Genomic DNA, 23905 nt, shown 5'->3' on the forward strand with positions numbered 1-23905 from the left:
CTTCTCAATATAAAAATTTCTAAAATTATCTGCCTTAAACTCAAACAAAGTAAATCTCTGCAACTTGATAGAAATTAATTAAAAATATAAAAGCCAAGATGATGGGTTGCATAAGTAATGGGCCCCTTTGGTATAATACCTGTAAATAATCAGTTTTATTGCTAGTTTTCTTCAGACAAGTCAGGAGATGGATACATGAACATTTCCAAGTCACTGAATATGTCTCGGACTTTATTTACATCAGTTATGAAGAAATACACACAGTATGGTAGTTCAAGACATATTCAGTGACTTGGAAATGTTCATGTATCCATCCCCTGACTTCTCTGAATTAAACTGATGATTTGCAGGTGTTATAGCAAAGGGGCTGATTACTTAAGCAACCCATCATTTTGGCTTTTGTATTTTTAATAAGTTTATATGAAGTTGTAGAGATTTTTCAGTTTGAGTCTAAGGAAGATAATTTTAGAAATTTTTATATTGAGAAGCCTGATCTACTTTTTGTATTTGAAACGCCATAAACAAATTAAAATGCGTGAAATACCAAGGGGCTGAATACTTTTGCAAGCCACTGTATATGTATTCCATCATGAAGCATGGATGAAATAGTACAGAGGAGGATTTTCTGAAAAAGAAAGTGAAATTTCTGCTGCAGTTTGCCAGAAGGCACGTGGGAATCCTGAGCCTAGATTTGGTCCGTTTTTGTGTTTGCAACTGGAAAATGTTTCACATGGGTGTCTTGGTGGCTTCCTGCACTCTGTCCATTGTGGTCACTCAGATTTTGAAAACTGCCTATCTTGTGTTCATGTTATCTGCAAAAAAATAAATGTAAGAATCACTGCCTCTTTTTTCCTCCTGGTTTGCCTGTGATCCAAACCTTTTCTGATTTAGGTTGTGGATGAAACTCAAAAGTGACAATTCAGTCTGCACTTGCTCGACATAAAATCCTGAGATGACGCCTTTTATGATTTGGCACCATTTAAGGAAACTTGATTTGATGAAGAATGTATTTATACATGTAGACTATCATTTTAATAAAGGTGAGGCTTTGGTTGAACCTGTAGTTGCCTTATATTTAAAAACATGACAAAGAAAAGCCCCGTGTCGTCCCCATCTCGCAGACTCAGCCAAGGACAGACGTTATCACAGTGAGTGTTCTGCTGAAGGCCACAGCTGCTGCGCTCAGCTCGCCAAAACACGCTTATCTGCTACAAACCAACCAAGACCTCTGACAAGTACCAACCTATGCAAGGCGAGTGGGAGGACCCATGATCTGGACCCACAGCAAAACAGATGGAGCAGTAGCTTCTTTTTTTCTGTAAAATTCTAATTAATTTCACTTAAAACTCTTGCACTTAATTTATTTGACATTTCCTCACCACCTCCCTTTTCTTAAAACATTTGTACTTTATTCCTTTTGCAGGTGAATCTCAATCATGATTTACACAAAATAATTCACATTGATTTCACCGTTTGGAAATTAACATGGTCATATTACTGCAATCATAATATGGTGATCTACATTGATTTTTTTTTTTTTTTTTGTAGTTCAAGAAAGCACAGCCACTTTTTTTCTTATATTTGTAACCGTTCTATGTGCATAAAAATAAGCTAATCCTTTCAGTTATTCTTACTTATATTAGGGAGGGCTGTTATTTCAAAAAAATTGTAAATGTATAAATGTTTGCATGGAATATGGAAATATACATGGAATAAACCATAGCAGGATAAATTTTGGTTCATTTGGTTTCAAAAACCCATATGGACGGAGCCAGTGAAGATATTGGGTTCAAAAATCGGCAAAAATATCGACGAAAATGTCATATCTTGAGAACCGCTGCACCTAGAGACTTGAAATTTGGCTCCAAATGTTGCTCAACACCAAGTTTATATTCAACTTCTATAGTAACAATAAGTCTACGAGGTATCTGGTGTTTTTTTTTTTTTTTTTTAAATTGACAAAAAACCTAATTTCAGTACATATGTTACGATCAATTGTAACAAACAAAATCTATGTAGTTTTTATTTCAGGAACATCAGTTGAGTATAATCATCACATGTAAAGAATGACATGGCCACAATGAACTAATTATAAGCAACAGAGTGGTTTTCTACGTCAACAGCACATATATACGACACACGCGTTACTTGAAGTTTTCAAACGCTCCGTCCATATGGGTTTTTGGAACCAAATGACCCAAAAATTATACTGTTATGCTTTATTCCATGTATATTTCCATATTCCATGCAAAATTTATAGATTTCAAAAATTTTTAAAATAACACCCCTCCCAACTTATACATACATACATACTGATTCATTAAACAATCATTTCAGTCCTGATACTTTATTTCTTTTTTAAATGTTTTCAAATTGTTACTTTATCTCTATTTAAATTACCATTTATCATATCAATGTTGCAAATACATAAAAATGTGTACACAGTTGCTCAAACATTTTTATTTTGTGATCATTTTACATTCTGATGTATTTTATATGTATTTTTCTTTCTGTTTCTGTCAATGTAAATATCAGAACATTAAAACAAAAAACAAACATTTAACTTACCAGCTGAAAAATCTTCAACGAAACTTACTGGTTTCCAAAAAGTGACGATTCAGGAGAACAGTGAAAAGACGAGTGAAGAAAAAGCTGTTTCCTTTGCAAACTGACTTTGCCGTCTTATCTGTAAGGACACCATTCTGTTCAAAACAATAAACCTCCTGTCCTAAAACTGAACGCAACTGGCTGAGATTTACGGAAAAAAAACGTGCTGTGTGATGCTCCTCTGTGTGGTTTGTCCTCCATTTTCTTCCAGTGCCAATTTTAGCTTGACAATACATTAAAGAGGCTGAAAGATGGTAAGATGTGTGCAGAGACACCAAGTGAGACTGAAAGAGAACTGAACAGACAGCATTTTAAGCACTGTGGCTTAGTGGCTAGCACTGTTGCCTCACAGCAAGAAGGTTGTGGGTTCGATTCCCACCTGTGGCCTTTCTGTGTGGAGTTTCCATGTTCTCCTCCTGTTTGTGTGGGTTTCCTCCAAACTACATACTATAAATATTATGTAAACAAATCGGAACTTTTACAGACAGCTTAGGGGACAAATACACAAACACTTTCAAAGTTAATGAATATTGTCCTTGACTTCATTTCCAAAAATCATTAAGAAATACTCGTACTGTGTGGTAAATCTGCCTGGAGGAGGCTTCAAGGTGGACTGGACCCAAAAAAGATTTTGCTTAAAGAAGAAGAAAAAAAAGTGAAATTTACATTCCCTCATTTGTTCCAGCTAAGACAGATGCCTCCATTCCAGCAATAATCTCTGTGCCTTTTGAGAAACCAGGTGAGATTTTAGGAAAGACAGTATGATGTAATACTGAATATATTACGTAAACCAACATTAACAGACATACAAAGTTTGGAATTACATATCAGATCTAATAAAATGGTTTTTTTAAATTCATTCTTTGCAAATGAAACATGCATTTTCAGATTAGATTTCATTGTGGTGAGATTGAATTGTACAAAAGGTCAGTTTTTTCACATCAGTCATTTTATTTGATTCAATGTCTCAAACATCCCATTTTTGCCAACACAAGCTTTGTTATCTCGAGATCAAGAGATAAATTAACTTGTGATCTTGGGACATATTAAAAGTGTGTATCACTATTAAACAAGAGCAGTTTGAGATTTCTGATGTCTGTCAAGGGTCGACAAGGACTCAAAATAAGAGATATGTCATTCACACAGTGACCCAGGCTTTATTTGGATCTGGAGTCTGAAAATATTGATGTATTTCGTTTTATGTTTGGTGCCCTTTGGCCTGAGAAATTAAGTCATAAATATGGGGAGTTTAGCCTGATTTCATCTGCTCAGAAACATGAAGCTGTGAGGAACGTGGACTTTAAAGACATCCCGTAGGGTAACACTCCTCGAGGTCCTCTACTGAAATGAATGGGAAAAACTGAATTTTCTACCATGTGAAATCTGTTTTTTGTGGACTTTGACAGTGAATACTTCAAAATAGTTAAAATGTGTGTTTTAGGAGGTTGTAGTCACATGACTAGTGATGCTTATTAGGTGAACAGATTTTCCAAAGATAATATTTTGAGAAGGAAAGTAGGACATTATTTTTTAAATTTTTTTTTGTTTTGAGTGCCTCTGGGACAAACTGAAGAAGTGAAGCCCAGCACAGCCCAATGGTCTTCAAAATATGGATCTAAGCACAGATTCTCTTCTTTCCATTCGTGGACACAGGTGTTGTGACTTTCAGACAGGTGCCTGATGGTACTTCATGATTATGGATCATAATGGCTGTCAATCTGTTGTGCATTTTTCAAATGAACTCTGGCTTCTTTTACTTTTATCAGCTTTATCCAGACTCACACAAGTTAAAGAGTTGGAAGTAATGATTTATAATCTGGTACATAATATTTCATAAGATAGTGTTGACTGGAGTGAGGTATGTCCTTCTAGTCCCATGCAGGTCCTGAGGTCCATTGGGCCGGTGCGTATCCCAGATATTGTGTAGTGTGAAGGAGATTAGATTCTAAGATTAATTTATAATCTTGAGATAACAGTGGCCTGGCTGTTCTAAGTTTCTGTAGTATCCAATATTGCCTGTGACTGATTATTTTAAAATTACATCAGTATCCTTGTTGAATCTCTTCCTCTAAGCACTGACATAACACCCAGTTATTGTCCATTTGACAACATGCAGTTATTTCAAGAAAACATTTTCCTTTAGAATGTATCACTGCTATATGCTGGACTATGTAAACACTCTTTCATTGGCCTGTGAAGTAAAAGAAACCAAAATATGAATCAAATTACAAGAACATGAATATCAATCTGAATCTGTTTATTAAAATAACACCTCAACCATTCACATATTATTGCTTTTATCACATTTGGATTGTCCAGAGCCCCACAGATGTCCCACAGAAAATAAAAACCTGCTTCCTCTTTGTTTATTTAGCAATTTGTTCTCTCCAATTTATTCACTAGAATAATAATAATTACACCAATATTGCAGATAAACACAATTTTCATTATTCCTCAGTTCTTTTCTCACTCTGTGGGCTACTCGGTTTAAATATTTTCATTTTATTTAAAAGATAGACAGGATTTTGGCTGTTATATGTTCAAAATGTTATCTGTGGGAAATATATTAGAAGAAAAACCCACCCATTTTGTCCAAACTAAAACTTTTTTTTTTTTTTTAAGAGTTTTATCTTAATTTGTTGATATTAATAAGCTGCATCGCTTCCACCTAAATAAAGTGTGAAGAAGAGACTTGTGAAGTTTAGCGTTAGTCATGATATTACATCCACACATTATATTCAAAGTCTAACTGGTCCCTTTGTAAAATACATCACAAAGACAACAAAATGTAAAAGCAAAAACCCATATTTTCAATCCAACACAAACAAACAAATATAACAGATCTAAGCCCTTTGCTGATGGTCCAATGTTGGAGTACATCAATGAAACATGGAAAAACATGAAAGATTCACCAGATTAATGTATGTGTGTCTTCTACAGAGTTTAATTTCAATTACAGGTGATATTACCCACAAGTGTTTGGTCATAATAACGAACAAAAGGCAAATAAAATAATTTAATGAGATGGAGAGCTTGTTTAGTTGGTGACGACGAATATTAAAGTTTTAATAAACATAAAATTACATTTGTGTGCATTTACTGAATTTCTTTTTCAATCTATTAATTCATTTCTATGACTGTTGTTGCTTCACAGTAACTGTGTTGGTAACAGAACAGATTATGTAAAAGCTTTGATCTCACATACACATTTACAAGCAGTGGTGGCCTTGGTGGTTACCAGATCTAGGCTTTGGAAATTCAAGAAACAAAGTCATTTCAAACTACATGTATCTTCAGCAACACCTGTTCCTAATTTCCACCAAGTGTGTGATATGAATTTCCCTGCAAGTCCAGACATATTCAGCAGATGGTCGTGTTCAGCAGGTGCCAGGCAGGCCAACAGAAGCAAAACAAAGCTACTTTTTGGTTTGATCTGCTCCCAAGTTAACTAACATCTAACAGGTTTATCCCCACTTGATGCTCTATTAACCCCTTAATGCCCGAATTTATATAGCTGTATATAAAAAAAATGTTTTGTGTGTTTTTGCCTTTAAGTAGATGGTAAATAATGTTGAGATTATTAATTTCACTTTTGCACAAAAACTAGATAGTAATATTGGGTATTCTGGTAATGACTTTATGTTATAATGTTATAATAGTAATGATGGTATGTTGCAAATTTGCGACAACGGGCATACAGGTCAATTTGGTAAGTTGCATATTTGAGTCAGAGATTGCAGCATATATGCGACGATGGGTGTTAAGGGGTTAATGTGGCAAGTTACACAATCACAGGCTGCTTTGTTTTTGTGTTATTGTGTTATGTTCCCAAAACATAATGAATGGGTATAACATTTTGCTGGGTATGTGCCTGGTCTTTTCTTTTTCCAAAGCCTAGGCATGTTCATTTTTTTTTTTCCTTTTTTGTATAGTATGAATGTGTTACTTTGTTCAATAAAACAAAAGCCTCTTTGGTTCTTCTCGACAAAGTACTGTAGTAACATTAATTTACATTCCAATGGTTTAGTGGTGAATAATTACATGAAGACTCCATAAATTGGCACATAAAGGCTCTATAAATACCCACCAAACTAAATTATCAATCAATCAATCAATTTTATTTATATAGCGCCAAATCACAACAAACAGTTGCCCCAAGGCGCTTTATATTGTAAGGCAAGGCCATACAATAATTACGTAAAAACTTACACAACTATGTTATGACTGGACAACGATGAAATCAATTTTAGCTCCAAGATCCATAAGAATTCAGAATCTGAACACAAAGACCTAACCATCACATCTGATCACCATAAGGACATTTTATGAGGTTTCAAGGCAAAAAGGAATTCACTAATCTACCCACTGTGACAGTGCAATACTCTGTGCATGTTCAGTAACACATTTAACAAACGCTCATTTCACATTCAACAAAGTACAAAATCAATATGAGAAAGCTGACCAATATGTAACAGAACTCCTGTAAAGTGCTGGCAGAATGAACTCAAAGCCAAACGACACACATAATCAGAAAGTCTCAGCTTGAACTGGTGAGCGCACGTGACCCAAGAACCCAAATCCACTCTGGAACACACCTCATCAGCCTGTACTGTAAAACAGGAGAGAGACAGAAACAGAAAATGACTGTCAACACAAATCGTACACTGAATTTTTCACTCAGATTTGTTTGGGCCATTGTTTAAAATGTTGCACTGCTGCAAAGGAAATTTCACCTTGTGGGACAACAAAACTTTAAAGCAGATGTTTTAGAAGAAGGAATGGAAATGCATCTGTGATGGCGCACACATGAGTACAAAAGTACTTGTACTGTGACTTTCTAAGACCACATTCTGTTGGTGGTACCAACCTGCAGTGTGTGAGGCCAGTAGCCTGTGGTCCTCTTAGCAACACCCAGGGTGGACACAGCATGGCGAGCATAAACCTCTGGACTTGGAACAAACCAGCCTTCTGAAGGCAATGGTGATGATGAAGATGATGGTGGATGTCGTTTGCGTGATGCTATCTGGAGATGCACATCAAAATCTAACATTATTTCACTTTCATAATTACAGATCAGAGCACAGAGTGAACTCCTCCTCCTCCAACGACTAACGCTCCTCCACATATAGCACGCATCAACAAAAACTATACATACTAGATTGAGTTATTGATATTGAACTAGTAAATGGGCAAGGAAGGGTCATAACTACCACCTTTGAGGGCAAATACTAGCTACCTTATTTTCAGGAGTAAAAGTCATGTTTTTATATATATATAATATATATAATATATATATATATATATAAAATACACACACACACACACACACACACACACACACACACACACACACACACACACACACACACACACACACACACACACACACACACACACACACACACACACACACACACACACACACACACACACACACACACACACACACAGTGAGGAAATAAGTATTTGAACACCCTGCGATTTTGCAAGTGCTCCGTAAGAAGCATTTCAAGGTCCTGGAGTGGCCTGGTCAGTCTCCAGACCTGAACTCAATAGAAAATCTTTGGAGGGAGGTGAAACTCCAAACCTGAAAGATCTAGAGAAGATCTGTATGGAGGAGTGGACCAAAATCCCTGCTGCAGTGTGTGAAAACTTGGTGAAAAACTACAGGAAACGTTTGACCTCTGTAATTGCAAACAAAGGCTACTGTACCAAATATTAACATTGATTTTCACAGGTGTTGAAATACTTATTTGCAGCAGTAACATACAAATAATAATAATAATAATAATAAAAAAAAATCATACATTGTGATTTCCAGATTTTTTTTTACATTATGTCTCTCACAGTGGACATGCACCTAAGATGAAAATTTCAGACCCCTCCATGATTTCTAAGTGGGAGAACTTGCAAAATCGCAGGGTGTTCAAATACTTGTTTTCCTCACTGTGTGTGTGTATACGATATAATGGTAGACACAGGTACCATAAACAAGCACATGTACTGTAGCCACAAACTAGAAGAGAATAGATGTTTATTGTTATTGCATTTCTGCAATGAAATTCTGGTGGCACTTTTCAAACAGTTATACACAAAAAACAAACAGACTGTATTATTTATTGCACATGTTTATAAGTGTTACTAAATGTCTGCGTTTGGATGTGTGGCGGTTGGATGTGTGGGAGAGGGACGGCTATGGCTCTGGGGAAAAAGCTGTTCCTTAGCCTATTTCTCTGTGTCCTTATAGTGCTGTACCTCTTCCCCGATGGTAGAAGAGCAAACAGACAATGGCCTGGGTGGCTGTTGTCCTTGCAGATGGCCCGTGCCTTCCTGTACAAGCACTCAACACGCACAGAGTCTAAGTCCGGAAGCTCAGCTCCTACAATCCTCTGTGCTGTCTTCACGGGACAGATATTTTCTGTCCTCTGCCATGCAGCTGCTGTATCACACTGTGCAGCCCTGGCTCTTGATGGTGCTTCTGTAGAAATTCCTGAGCAGGTGTGGAACCAGAGCAGCCTGGTTCAGCTTCCTCATGAAGAACATTCTCTGCTGTACGTTTTTCACCAGGTTGTGGGTGTGTAATGTCCATGTAAGATCCTGAGTGATGTGGGTGCCAAGGATCCTGATTGAGTCCAACCTCTCTACCTCTTCTCCGCTGATGTGTAGTGGGGGCTGTGAGACTCTGCTGGTCCCCCAGAAGTCTATGAGGACCTCTTTGGTTTTGGTGGTATTGAGGACCAGGCCGTTGTCTGCGCACCACAGAGTTTGACCTCCTCCCTGTACCAGGCAGTGTCATTGGCAAACTTTATCAGGGTGTTGGAGGAGTGAGTGGGGACACAGTCCTGGGCGAAGAGAGTGAAAAGTGCCAGACTGAGCACACACCCCTGCGGTGTGCCTGTGTTCATGGTAATAGTGCCAAATGTCAGGTTCCCCATCCTGACGTTCTGAAGTCTGTTGGTCAGGAAATCCACAACCCATGAACAGAGTGAAGTGGAGAGTCAGAGGTTGGTGAGTTTATGGACCAGTTTATGACGGATTACAGTATTAAATGCACTACTATAATCTGCAAAGATCATCCTGACATGTGTTTGGCTGCTCCAGGTGGGACATGGCTGTGTGCAGTGCAGTGGAGACAGCATCTTCTGTAGATCTGTTCGTTCGGTAAGCAAACTGATGGCTGTCCAGGTCTGCAGGGATGCCATTTTTGATGTGTGCTAACACCATCAACTACAATAACTGTTACAAATAATAAACAATTCTAATGTCAAATTATACTGAACAATGAGGAAAATGAAATATACACAGGAGTGGCTTCTATCAGGCCACTCTACCATACAGGCCTGATTGGTGGATTGCTGCAGAGATGGTTGTTTTCTGGGAGGTTCTCCTGTCTCCACAGAGGAATCCTGGAGCTCTAACAGAGTGAGCATCGGGTTCTTGGTCACCTCCCTGACTAAGGACCTTCTCCCCCGATTGCTCAGTTTAGACAGGTGGCCAGCTCTAGGAAGTGTCCTGGTGGATCCAAACTTCTTCCATTTAAGGATGATGGAGGCCACTGTGCTCATTGGGACCTTCAAAGCAGCAAAAATGTTTCTGTGCCCTTCCCCAGATTTGTGCCTCGAGACAATCCTGTCTCAGAGGTCTACAGTCAATTCCTTTGACTTCATGCTTGGTTTGTTCTCTGACATGTTCTGTTAACTGTGGGACCTTATATGTAGACAGGTGTGTGTCTTTCCAAATCATGTCCAATACACTGAATTTACCCCAGGTGGACTCCAATTAAGCTGTAGAAACATCTCAAGGATGATCAGTGGAAACAGGAGGCACCTGAGCTCAATTTTGAGCTTCATGGCAAAAGCTGTGAATACTTATGTACACGTGTTTCTTAGTTTTTTCTATTTTTAATAAATTTGCAAAAATCTTAAAAAAAACATTTTTCATATTGTCATTATGGGGAATTGTGTGTAGAATTTTGAGGAAAAAATCCATTTCATCCAATTTGGAATAAGGCTGTAACACAAAATGTGGAAGAAGTGAAGCGCTGTGAATACTTTCCGGATGCACCGTATGTGTTGATATAGTGTGCTTTTATTACTGGCAACTGTTGCCCATCAAGAGGCATTTTTTGACCGGTGTAACTTACACTCCTGAAAACAGTATATTCTTCTGAAAGCTATACATCTCTGGAGTTCATTTTAGAATTACCGTTAATAGTGATTTTACAGACTTTCAAATGACCCCCTCTGACAACAATTTTAAACTTCCAAAAAAACACTTTTTTCTAATTTATAAACACATAAATGCCAAGTAATCAATATAAAGAAAAAACCTCTAAAAACTATGTACTGAAATAAAGCATTTTTCTTTTACTTCAAATATTTTTAGAGTAGAAATAATTATTTTCTCAAAAGCAGAAAAGGTTAAAATAAATGTTTTTGTCATCTCCTTAATTGCCCAATTTGCATTTTGTTGAACCAAAATGACAAGCACTCAGTACGCATGTTATTTAAGGCCATAAATGCATCTTCTTGGGAAAACATTAGAAATACACATCTGGTATATTCTGAGCCACCAGCTTGGTTATTGATGGCCATATTGGATTTTGGTTTGTGTGTATATGTTTGTAAAATTGAACATCAAATATTATATTTTCTATGTCATTAGAATAATATTTATTCTTCTATTTAGTATTTTTGTGCTTAAACCAAAAGTAAAAAAAAAAAAGTTATTTCATAAACATAAAATCCTGCAAGGGGTCCCACTGAAAGGCTGTAATATCAAGAAGCTACACAAAATTGATTGCTATCACACTGAAACAGCCCAAACAGCAATAATGATTAACAAGAGCAATCAGAGATTTTGGACATCTGCCAGTCCGGATCCAGATCATCTCTCTTCCATGCCCTAATATCTATGTGTGGTGCAAATTTGGTGAGAATCCTTGAAGTAGTATATTTGAAGTAATCATTCAAAGCATATATAGGAAATCCGGATCGTCTCAAAAATTCAGTGGAGTCTTCCATAGCCTAATATTTATCTGTGGTGCAAATTTGATGAGACTCTAGAAGTAGTTTGACGTAATCCTTCAAAGCCTATATAAAGAGAAATCTTGATCCAGATCACCTCCAAAATTCAGTGGAGTCTTCCATACCCTGATATCTGCAGTGCAAATTTGGTGAGAATCTGTGAAGTAGTGTTGAAGTAATACTTCAATGCCTATATCAATGGAAAATTTGATCCAGAATCCAGTTCACCTCAATAATTCAGTGGAGTCTTCCATGGCCTAATATCTATCTGTGGTGCAAATTTGGTGAAGTAGAAATCAGAAATCTGTGAAGTAGTTTTGACGTAATCCTTCAAAGTCTATATAAAGTGAAATCTTGATTCAGAATCCAGATCCGGATCACTTCCAAAATTTAATGGAGTCTTGCGTGGTCTAATATGTATCAGTGGTGAAAATTTGGTGAGAACCCATGAAGTAGTTTTGATGTCATCCTTCAAAGACTATATAAAGTGAAATGTGATCCAGAATCCGGATCCGGATCACCTCTACAATTCAGGAGAGTCTTCTGTGGCCTTATATGTATTTGTGGTAAAAATTTCATCAAAATCTCTGCAGTAGTTTTGATGTAATCTTGCTAACAGACAGACAGACAAATAAATAAAGGCCAGTGATTTTATTACATCCTTGGCGGACGTAATTAAAAGACTAAATAAACAGTGGCCCGGCTGCACCAGACACTTAGACTAGTAAGCGTTAAAAGACATTTGCACTTTGTTGAAACAATCGCATCTTGAAATACTATACCAGAATTTTACTTTAAAATATCTATGGGACTAATGTGAAGAAAAAAATCCTTTAGGCATTAAAAACATCACATATGTTCTTTTGTTATGCCTCAACATTGAAGTGTACCTGCAACAACTGTACTTCTACTGATCCTCTTTTGTACTAACAAACAATCAAGTACCTACCTGAAAAGGAACCAGACTTTGGACAAAGATCCCTTTGCTGCTGTACTCAAGATCAAGAGCTCGGGAGAAATGATCCAGGTATTTCTAAAAAGAAAAATGACAAAAGGCAAGCATTAATATTACTATTATTATTATTATTAGCCAGGAAACGTTCATGGTTATATTTGTATTTACAGGACAGCCAGTGGTTTAACGTGTGCACTGCAAATAGAAATACCCACTTTTACACAATTTTATTGTTCTATACCAAATCAAAATAAACCAATTTACACTCTGTAATGACTTAAGATTTAAATAATTACAGTCTGCCACAACAAGATAAAATTCTCTGGATAGATACAGGAACTTTTCTAAGTCACCGAATACTTTTAGGAAACAAATCATTAATAACTAGAAAAGACCTCCCTTAAAACTGAGTGAAGCCGCATGAAGGAGATGGTTGAGAGAAGCCGCCACAGTACTAATAACAACTCGGACGGAGTTACAAGCTTTAGCGGCTGTGAATAAAGGGCTTTTTTTTTTTTTTTTTTTTTGCCAAAGTTCAAGTTTGTCAGAAAGTGCAAACAATGCAGGAACAAAATCAAAATGTGCTTGGAGGCCAAACTGGGTGACCCCCTTTTTGAAAGGAACCTTTCTCTAGCCATCCCCCAGTTCATCACCAAGAAATGGTTTCAATCTGACAAGATGTTTGCTTGTTATTGTGCGAAAATAAAAAGTTTATGTACAGACATGTGGATAGACGAGGTGAAAAAACAATGCCCCAAGTTCGTCCAGTGTGTTCCAGGTCTTCCCTGGGGCCTCCAACCACTCGGACATCCCCAGAGAGATGACCAGGGGACATCCTCGCCACATGGCTGAACCCCCTCAGCTGGCTCCTTTCGATGCAAAGAAGCAGTGGCTCTACAAGACCCTGATGATAATAATAATAATAACAAAAACATGTACAGTAGTGTTCAGAATAATAGTAGTGCTATGTGACTAAAAAGATTAATCCAGGTTTTGATTATATTTCTTATTGTTACATGGGAAACAAGGTACCAATAGATTCAGTAGATTCTCACAAATCCAACAAGACCAATCATTCATGATATGCACACTCTTAAGGCTATGAAATTGGGCTATTAGTAAAAAAAGTAGAAAAGGGGGTGTTCACAGTAATAGTAGCATCTGCTGTTGACGCTACAAACTCAAAACTATTATGTTCAAACTGCTTTTTTAGCAATCCTGTGAATCACTAAACTAGTATTTAATTGTATAACCACAGTTTTTCATGATTTCTTCACATCTGTGAGGCATTAATTTTGTTGGTTTGGAACCAAGATTTTGCTCGTTTACTAGTGTGCTTGGGGTCATTGTCTTGTTGAAACACCCATTTCAAGGGCATGTCCTCTTCAGCATAAGGCAACATGACCTCTTCAAGTATTTTGACATATCCAAACTGATCCATGATACCTGGTATGCGATATATAGGCCCAACACCATAGTAGGAGAAACATGCCCATATCATGATGCTTGCACCACCATGCTTCAATGTCTTCACTGTGAACTGTGGCTTGAATTCAGAGTTTGGGGGTCGTCTCACAAACTGTCTGCGGCCCTTGGACCCAAAAAGAACAATTTTACTCTCATCAGTCCACAAAATATTCCTCCATTTCTCTTTAGGCCAGTTGATGTGTTCTTTGGCAAATTGTAACCTCTTCTGCACATGTCTTTTATTTAACAGAGGGACTTTGCGGGGGATTCTTGCAAATAAATTAGCTTCACACAGGCGTCTTCTAACTGTCACAGCAGTTACAGGTAACTCCAAACTGTCTTTGATCATCCTGGAGCTGATCAATGGGTTAGCCTTTGCCATTCTGGTTATTCTTCTATCCATTTTGATGGTTGTTTTCCATTTTCTTCCACGTATCTCTGTTTTTTTTTGTCCATTTTAAAGCATTGGAGATCATTGTAGATGACCAGCCTATAATTTTTTGCACCTGCGTATATGTTTTCCTCTCTCCAATCAACTTTTTAATCAAACTACGCTGTTCTTCTGAACAATGTCTTGAACGTCCCATTTTCCTCAGGCTTTCAAAGAGAAAAGCATGTTCAACAGGTGCTGGCTTCATCCTTACATAGGGGACACCTGATTCACACCTGTTTGTTCCACAAAATTGACGAACTCACTGACTGAATTCCACACTACTATTATTGTGAACACACCCTTTTCTACTTTTTTTTTTTTTTTACTAATAGCCCAATTTCATAGCCTTAACAGTGTGCATATCATGAATGCTTGGTCTTGCTGGATTTATGAGAATCTACTGAATCTACTGTACCTTGTTTCCCATGTAACAATAAGAAATATACTCAAAACCTGGATTAATCTTTTTAGTCACATAGCACTACTATTACTCCGAACACTACTGTAAAAGCTCAATGTGTTGAGTAGTTTTATAGGCACTTTCTGCTACTTTTCATAAACATTTTACTTGTATTTTATTTTGACAGTGGTTCGTTCTGTGTGCTTGAAAGAGATAAAACAATCAGTTCAAGCTCGTGCTTTCTATCTTAGCATGCGTGTGAGTGTGTGAGTGCACAAAAGGCTGTTTTGAAGCAGTGTTTTTTCTCACAGTGGAGGCAGCGAGCATCACTCTTCCTGACGAGGGTCTGCATCCAGTAGCTGATGATATATTGACCACAGCTCCTCTGCTGCGCTCCACCATCCCTGGTAGCACCAAGCGGGTCATCAGGGTAGCAACTGCAATGTTCTTGTTCACCAAATCAATCAGCCTTTGCTCAGGAATTTCAATCAGTTTCTGGGGGAAGGCGAGAGACTCATCCACACAGTTCACGAGGAAGCCGATATCTTTACCCCTAATGGCTTCTTTGATGGGTTTACAGGCTGTCTGTTCTAGTGTGAAGTCACCCTGCACAACAACACTCTCCACTCCATAGGTCTGGGAAATGGATGCAGCAGTATCGGCCACAGCTGTGTGATCCTGACTGATAAACATGATGTTGATGCCCTGCCTGGCCAGCTCCTCTGCATAGGCTTTAGCAATGGGCTCTGACACACCTGACAAGAAAGAAGACCAGATTCAGGAACCAAAGTAATGTCTGGAGATGTTTATCTGTGACTATTTTTCTCCAAATACAATTACATTTTAGTTTTATTCTGGTACCGGCTTATACTGTGCATTGATCCAAGATCAATGTTTTTTGCTGTTGTTGTTTTGTTGCATTCTTCTTCTTTTTTCTTAATTTACACTCAGGTACATAAGTATTTGGGACACAGACACATTTTGTAGAATTTTGCTTTTGTACACAACCCTAGTGAAGTTTAGGTTCAGTTCAGGATGCACTTACAGTGAAGCATTTTCAACTTTAACTCAAGGGGATGAGAAAAAAAAAAAAAGCCATGAACCATTTAGAAATTACATTTTTTTATTTTTTTTTACTACATTTTCAGTGATCAAAAGTACTTGGACAAACAAAGTAAAGATTACTGGTAATACAAATCATAATTTGTAATGACAGTTTTCTTTAGACAAGTCAGGGGATGGATCCAAGAAATACACACAGCACAATAATCTACTTTTCATTTGCTGATCCAAATCAACAACTTTATGATTTGGACAACTTTCTGACTGATTTTCTAATTGGATTTCTTTTTCAAAGTTGCATTAATATTTACTGAAAATTAGTGTAATTATTTTTGAAAATAAGCACAAAAAGTTGCGCGCTCTGAAAAGCAGTGATACCAGATTATGGTACTCCTTGTTTAAACATGTACGTCTACAAATAAATGAATGAATATATAAATAAAATGCTATGGTCAGTATGACACACAGTGGGGTTTGAAAGAACATAAATCAGGACAAGCTTTCTCACTGCACGACTTGGGGAGAAACCAAGCTGTAAGCTTCAATGGCGTCAGCCTTCCAGGAAGTTAAAAATATTTTAATTCCTTGACTGGCCACTTGAGGCTGGCTCCAAAACAGAACACCTTCTCATAGGACTCAGTGTTAAAATGTCCAACATTAGAGCAGAAATAAACCTGTTTACAGCCTGATACAAAAACAGTTTGGACCAGGGGGATAGGTTGTGTGGTGAAACGTCCTAACGGATCACCTAAAATGTCTCTCCTGCAATTTTCAGACCAAGTGAAACTCTCATCTTATTTAATGTTGTATGCTAATGGTGTTAGCACTTTTAGCAGCTGTCCATAGCATCATCTGTTAGGTCCATTTAATGCGTGATTACTGAGAAAATAAGTGGCTCATAACTTTTAATGTCCACACCAAAGTAAATTGTTAGGAGAACCATCACACAGTCCCCATAAATATGATTTAATAAACGGCAGAACTGAGGCTAACCTATTAGCTTAGGCGATCAGACATGAAGAGGGGTGCGTTCAGGCTTCTTTCATCACACACTGAGCCACCTACCCTCAAACCTCTTTATGTATTAATGAGTTAATCGTGAATCAGTTCAGGAGGGGCTGCCAACATGGCGACGGCCAGGTACGGAGTGTTGAATGTTGATACCATTAGTTCGGATCATCTGCCCACCCCCACTTCATGGATCTTTCCAGAGTTTCTCACTTTGAATTCTGACTTGAATGGCCGTTCCATTGCACCTTTCTAAGTCAAAGCTAATTTTTTTCTGAATTCAGAGTACAGCAGAACACAGCATTCAAAAAGCTACAATTAACCTACTCTTGTTTAGAATTTTGTTATTTGCACAAAATATTTGTTGGGCAGCAAAGGAAAACCTGTGATATAATAAAAGTGCTTGTGACAGTGATTGAGTATTTAGTTCATTTTGTATAAAATATCAATATATACATATATTCTGCATAGTCATTCAGCCTAAAAATACTGGGATATGACTTTTGGTCCATATGGCCCAGCCCTGACTGGATATACAGGCACATCTCAATAAATTAGAATATCATTGAAAAGTTAATTTATTTCAGTAAATCAATTCAAAAGTGAAACTTGTATTATATAGATTCTTTACACACAAGCATTTATTTCTTTTCATTTTGATTATTGTGGCTTACAGCTAATAGTAAGTAAGTCCCTTCGGCTGCTCACTTGTGTTGGTTTGGCACAAGTTTTACACCGGATGCCCTTCCTGGCCCAACTCCACATTACATGGAGAAAAGGCTTGAACCGGGAACTTTTCGCACTGAAACCAAGCGCACTAACCACTTGTCCACCACCCCTTTGCATGGGTTACAGCTAATGAAAACCCAAAATTCAGTATCTCAGAAAATTTGAATATTACATAAGTGATTAAAAAAAGAAAATCATTTTTAATACAGAAATGTATGTCCATGTACTGTATAGTATATGCACTCAATACTTGCTTGGAGCTCCTTTTGCATGCATTACTGCAACACTGTGGCGTGGCATACAGACGATCAGCCTGTGGCACTTCTGAGGTGTTATAGAAGCCCAGGTTGCATTGATAGCAGCCTTCAGCTCATCTGCACTGTTGGCTCTGGTGTCTCTCATCTTCCTCTTGATAATATCCCACAGATTCTCTCTGGGGATTAGGTAGGGTGAGTTTGCTAGCTAGTCAAGCACAGCGATACCATGGTCATTAAACCAGGTATTTGTACTTTTGGCAGTGTGGTCAGGCGCCATGTACTGCTGGAAAATGAAATCAGCATCTCCATCAAGTTTGTCAGCACAGGGAAGCATAAAGTGCTCTAAAATTTTCTGTTAGACGTCGTGCTGACTGTGGACTTGATAAAACACAGTGGACCTACACCAGCAGATGACAATGCTCCCCAAATCATCGCTGACTCGGAAACCTCGCACTGGACCTCAAGCAACTTCAATTCTGTGCCTCTCCACTCTTCCTCAAGGCTCTGGGACCTTGGTTTCCAAATGAAATGTAAAATTTACTTTCATCTGAAAAGAAGACTTTGGACCACTGTGCAACAGTCCAGTCCTTTTTCTCCTTAGCCCAGGTAAGATGCTTCTGACATTGTCTCCAGTTCAGGAGTGGCTTGACACAAGGAACGTTATAGTTGTAGCCCATGTGCTGGATACATCTGTGTGTGGTGGCTCTTGAGGCACTGACTCCAGCCACAGTCCACTACTCCTTGTGAATCTCCCCAAATTCTTGCATGGGCTTTGCCTCACAATCCTCTCAAGGCTGCAGTTATCCCTGTTGCTTGTGCTCCTTTTTCCACCACACTTTTTCCTCCCATTCAACTTTCCATTGATATGCTTGGGCACAGCACTCTGATAACAACCAGCTTCTTTAGCAATGACCTTTTGAGGGTGTCACTGACTGTCTTCTGGACAGCTGTCAAGTCAGCAGTCTTCCCCATGATTGTGAAGCCAACTCAACCAGACAGAGAGACCATTTAAAAGCTCAGGCAACCTTTACAGGTGTTGATTCATTAGAGTGTGGCACCATGAGTCTACAATATTGAATTTTTTTTCACAGTAGTCAAAATTTCTGAGGTAGTGGATATTTTGCCGGACCTGGCAAACTTGCGATGTTTTGCCGGATCTCCTATCTATTGGCTAATTCAAATGACGTCATCGGTACCAGAACCTGTGATGAAATCAGCTCCAGCAAAGCTGAACTGGATGATATTTCACCGTACGCGGCTTGCACTGTTTTGCCGGCCGTCTGAATTTATTCATGACGGAAGGGCCACGGTCGGGCGGGAACTTAAAGGTATTTCACTGTATGCAGCTTGCGCCGTTTTGCCCGCCATCTAAATTTATTCACAACTGAACAAGACTGCAAAAATTAATTCCACCGCATGGCAAAAAGCACCAGTGGAAATAATTTTCGCCACATGGCGGAAATAATTTTGGGCACGGCTATGCCACGTTTTTGAGCTGCTTTTTGCGTCCGAGAATCCCTCCAGCAGTAGGTGACTTTCTGTTCCGATCAAACAACTTTATGGCACCCAAAATGGCATTTAAAGATGAAAAATTAGCACCAACACTCAATGTCAAGGGCGCCGCCATGTTGAAATAAACTCTACGATGATGTCATTTGAACTAGCCAATCAGCGAGGAGATCCTGTCAAATATCGCTAGGTGCGTGATTGCCGGCAAAATATCCACTGCCAACTTCTGAGATACTGAATTTTGGTTTTTCATTTGCTGTGAACCGTAATCATCAAAAATAAAAGAAATCAACACTTGGAATACATCACTCTGTGTGCAATCTTTTTGTTTTGAATTACTGAAATAAATTAAGCTCTCAGTGATATTATAATTTATTGAGATCATGATGGTCTTGTCGTGTTTGAGCTGAGTTCTTACCGCTAACAACAGCCCAGTCTCCAAAGCGGTGGGCCAGCCTCTGAGTCGGAATCATTCTGGGGATAAAATGCACCCTGATCAACGTGCAACAATCTCTCAGCAGGATTACTGCTTTGCTGGTGGTATACAAAGCTCCAACCAAGACCAAAGGTTCAAAGTAAGCATGGCAGGATCGAGAAATTTCTCGGTACAAAAAGTGAAAGCTGTCCACGGCCGCCGCCATAGCCCACAATACGGCTAATGCTAGCGTGCTAACTAAAGCTAAACGAGTGCGTCTGCCTACATTATACCATAACGTTAAATTAACCTGTAAGTCAAAGCGCCTAAATACGTGACGCTGTTATTTGTACGTAGTACACTTAAAAAAAAATAGCAGACACAAAAGCAACCCGGAAGAAAGAGCAAAACATTGACGATCGCGTGACAAGATACAGGCGCTGCTTGTCGTGCTGCGTTAAATAAAAATTAGATAAACAGCAATTTTAAATGTTTCCACTTTTAGCGCTTTTGACTTCGCGAACAAAAAGCTGTTTATAGCATTAGAATGATAATGTACACCATTGATTTGAGTTTGCTCGACTTTTCCCATTCGAATTTTCAGGGAATTACGTAAGGTAAAGCACAGGAAGACCAAACGGAGTGATTTAATGAGTTGGTAAAACAAACGTGCATGGAAATACTTTCAGAAATATGACAATTTTAAAATTGTGTACGAGCTAACTAAGTCAACTTATGTAGATATAGAGATACAAGAGATGTGAAACTAACATCTCCGACGTGACTAGAAGGCAGCGTTATGTTTGTTGTGCCATCCCACAATGCACCGCTCCGCTAATCTCATGTTGCTCTTGCCATCCGATGGTTGCCATTATAAAGACACAGATGCAGGTAAGAGTGACTAAATCGCACAACTTTTATGAACTGGTTACAAAAAGATGATGTTTTGTCGCACCGGATTATTCTGTCTCGTTTGCTTGTTATTGCAGTGATGCCCGTTTTTCCCTCGTCATACGACATCGATACACTTTAAGTTGAGTATAGGCAATTCAAGGCGGAGCCTTTGAGATGACGTCATGTGAGGATGAGGCGCAGCTGGAGAGTGTGATCAGGCAACTTCTGAAGAGCATCAGTGACCGGATCTGTGCAGCTCCATCTGCTGAGTGTGCTGAAGAAAACCTCCTGCACCTCGAGGAGACTGACAAGAACTTCCACAAGTAAACTATGTTCACTTCAAACTGTCCCAAATCAGGGGCAGAGCCTGACCGATACTGATTTTTTGGAGGCCGATATTGATACTAATATTTGTGAACAAAAAATTACTGATATATTTGCTGATATTTACATAAAAATGGCAATGATTCTTACATTTTGGAACACTTGACGAATCAGTGTAATTGAAGCTTGATGCAGTTTCAACTAAATTTAATTACATAGCACCAAATTACAAGTTTCCTCAAGGTGCTTCACAAGGGTAAGGTATAATTTTACCAACCCCCCTGACTAAGTATATAGTGGTAAGGAAAAACATCCTCTGGTGTATTTTTGTGGAAGAAACCTCAAGCAGACCAGACTCAGAGGGACGACCAATTAGGCCATTCTAACAATAACAGATCAAATAAGGTACAACAAAGAATGATCAAACATGCAGAACAGGAATAAAACAAAATAGTGGGGCAGATTAAGTCAATATTTCATAAGGATGGTTCACTTGGTGGTACAAGCACCAAATTTGGTACAAATGATGTCCAGGATGTACTCTTTAAGAAAAGTATCTTATCCAGCTGAAAATCCAAGATGGCCACCTTGTGAAATGCAAAAATATGGTTTTTGAAGTGAACTTGAATGAACACAAATGTGTTCATGATCCAAACATTAAAATCAATGCATTCTGACTGGAAGAACTCAATGGTGTCAATTGAATTCCAATATGGCCACCAGTTTTCAAGATGGCAGCTATTACGTGACTCAGAATTAGTGTTTTTGGAAACTATCTGATCATAGATACATTAGGTTGAGGGCAACAGCATGATCATTCATTGAAATGCTGTGGTCAAGCTCTATTGGTTTGTAATTTTTTTTATAAGACTGATGTCAAAGCACAACCAGGGCACACTGGTGACATCACTCCTGTGAAACTCAGCATGGGGTTCAGTGTCAGCTTGTAGTGTACTAGCTGTAGTTGCAGTTTACTGACTCTTGTAGTGGTGTAGCTACTCACTGTAGTTTGTAGTATACTATAGTGTCCCAAATGGTATCCAATAAGTCCCCCTATATCTCAACTAGAAGTTTAGTTAGTTGTAGTATTGTAGTTAGATAGTCGCACCTGAATTGACAGGATGTGCCAGCGCGGAGAGCTGAGCCAAGGGTAACGGGGCTTCAGTTACCTGGATGGTGTACAGATTGCACGAGACTTGAATGGCACTGGATGAACGATCGGGCTAGGTGTAGGGTACCAGATGCTTGAACCTAGTTGCATCTCATATTTCAATGTGCTTTGATGTTTTGTATGGTTGGGTGGTAAAAGGATAACCCCTCAGCCTTTAACTGTATAACACAAGATGTCTGCCAATAATCCATGGACTTGCGCTACTAAAACGGACTTGGGGAAGGGTTGCCTCTGTCAGACAGATACGAAAGAGGAGTTTAAGTCTCCCCCTACCTGTTATGATAGTGCAGCAGATAACTGAATCAATCATGCAAATGGTGATACAAGCACCAAAGTTGGCACAAATGCTCCTTAGACATTACTCTTTTGAAAAAAAAAAACAACAACAACTGGCCACTTGAAGTTTCAATAGGCGGCCAAGTAGGGGTCAGTTGAAGAATTACACAGGGGTCAAAATTAAAAATGCTCAAATCATTTTGAAACCTACACCACATTATTTGTCTGATTGTAAAGATTCCAAAAAGGTATAATTTGAACTATCTATGACTGAATGATCAGGAGTTATGGGGTAAAAACAGCAAAAATGATGGCAAAGGTGAGTTTCAGTTTGTACAGGGGTCAAAAGTTAAAGTTCCTTCAACAATGGTTTCAGTAATCTGCCCCACTAAAAGTCCAGTTATAGAGCTTTGAATTTGTCCATGTCATCCTCCAGCGCAACAAAGTTGTGTGCATAGCTCGATAGAATTTACACTGCCATCACCTGGATTGGTAGTTGCTGTGTCCCGTCAGTTGGCACTGTCGTAAAATAGACTTCTCGTCTATTTTTGGTTGCAGTAAGTGGTTATTGTAAGTGCTCGCTGTAAAACACCCACTCTGTTTGAAAATGAATGGCAGCTGGTTGGTTTGTCCTTGTCTCTTGTAGCTTATGTGATCAAAGGGTGATGGGGGTCCCAGCCATGTTTGACAGCATTGTAAAGAATGCCAGCAGACAACCTCTGTTGGACAAACCATGTAATGACAGCATTCCCAACAAAGTGTCTTTCTGCATTTATTCGATGAAATAAAACTTTTCATTTCTGCAAAAATAACTCTGATACTGATATGCTTGTGAAAGGCACATGTTGGCGGATATTATCAGGCAACCGATATAACAGTCGGGCTGTGTTTCTAAGGGTGCATCCTACTAAAATTAAGCCTTCTGAGACTGCATAGGCCAGAACAAACCATTTTGAAATGAGACGGTCTCGCCCACAGAGGTTTGTACTATTGTGTCCTGGTGGATGTCGAAATTTACATTTACAACATTGTGATAATCATTGATTTGGAACTTTTTAATGTGGATCAGTGTTGAAATGGACTTTCCATTGTAAAGATCCTACTTTTATAAGTGCCACATTTGACTTTACTCTGATCACACATCTACCAACATAATAAACTGTATTTGTACTTGCTGTCATGACAGGTATTTCATAGACTTTTATTTGTGAAAACGTGCTTCCTTCTTTTTTTGATGATATTTTGTGTTAGAGATACAGTAGTGTTCAGAATAATAGAAGTGCTATGTGACTAAAAAGATTAATCCAGGTTTTGAGTATATTTCTTATTGTTACATGGGAAATTAGATTCAGTAGATTCTCACAAATCCAAC

The 23905-nt window shown here is 38.4% G+C and overlaps 2 protein-coding genes across 3 annotated transcripts in view; one reads left to right on the top strand and one right to left on the bottom strand.

Annotated features, from left to right (window-relative positions):
• Positions 1–6912: 6912 nt before the first annotated feature.
• hsdl1 (hydroxysteroid dehydrogenase like 1) lies at positions 6913–23657 on the bottom strand. 2 transcript variants are annotated; one of them, XM_034161859.1, is made up of 6 exons: positions 23637–23657; positions 19872–20229; positions 15198–15643; positions 12583–12666; positions 7475–7630; positions 6913–7216 (listed from the first exon to the last, which is right to left on the bottom strand). In XM_034161859.1, exons 2-6 carry the CDS (start codon positions 20092–20094, stop codon positions 7145–7147), a joined length of 981 nt encoding a protein of 326 aa, XP_034017750.1. In that variant the 5' UTR covers positions 20095–20229; positions 23637–23657; the 3' UTR covers positions 6913–7144. The 2 variants fall into 2 exon arrangements, with proteins under 2 accessions (XP_034017750.1, XP_034017749.1); XM_034161858.1 differs by having other exon boundaries at positions 7475–7626; positions 12579–12666.
• Positions 19906–23905, top strand: part of tbc1d32 (TBC1 domain family, member 32) — a 344636-nt gene continuing 340636 nt past the window's right edge. The window contains 2 exon segments of the mRNA XM_034162816.1: positions 19906–20028; positions 20903–21085. Coding sequence (XP_034018707.1) covers positions 20937–21085 — 149 coding nt within the window. The 5' untranslated portion in view covers positions 19906–20028; positions 20903–20936.

This window comes from Thalassophryne amazonica, chromosome 21, assembly GCF_902500255.1.
Source record: "Thalassophryne amazonica chromosome 21, fThaAma1.1, whole genome shotgun sequence".
Classification (NCBI taxonomy): domain Eukaryota; kingdom Metazoa; phylum Chordata; class Actinopteri; order Batrachoidiformes; family Batrachoididae; genus Thalassophryne; species Thalassophryne amazonica.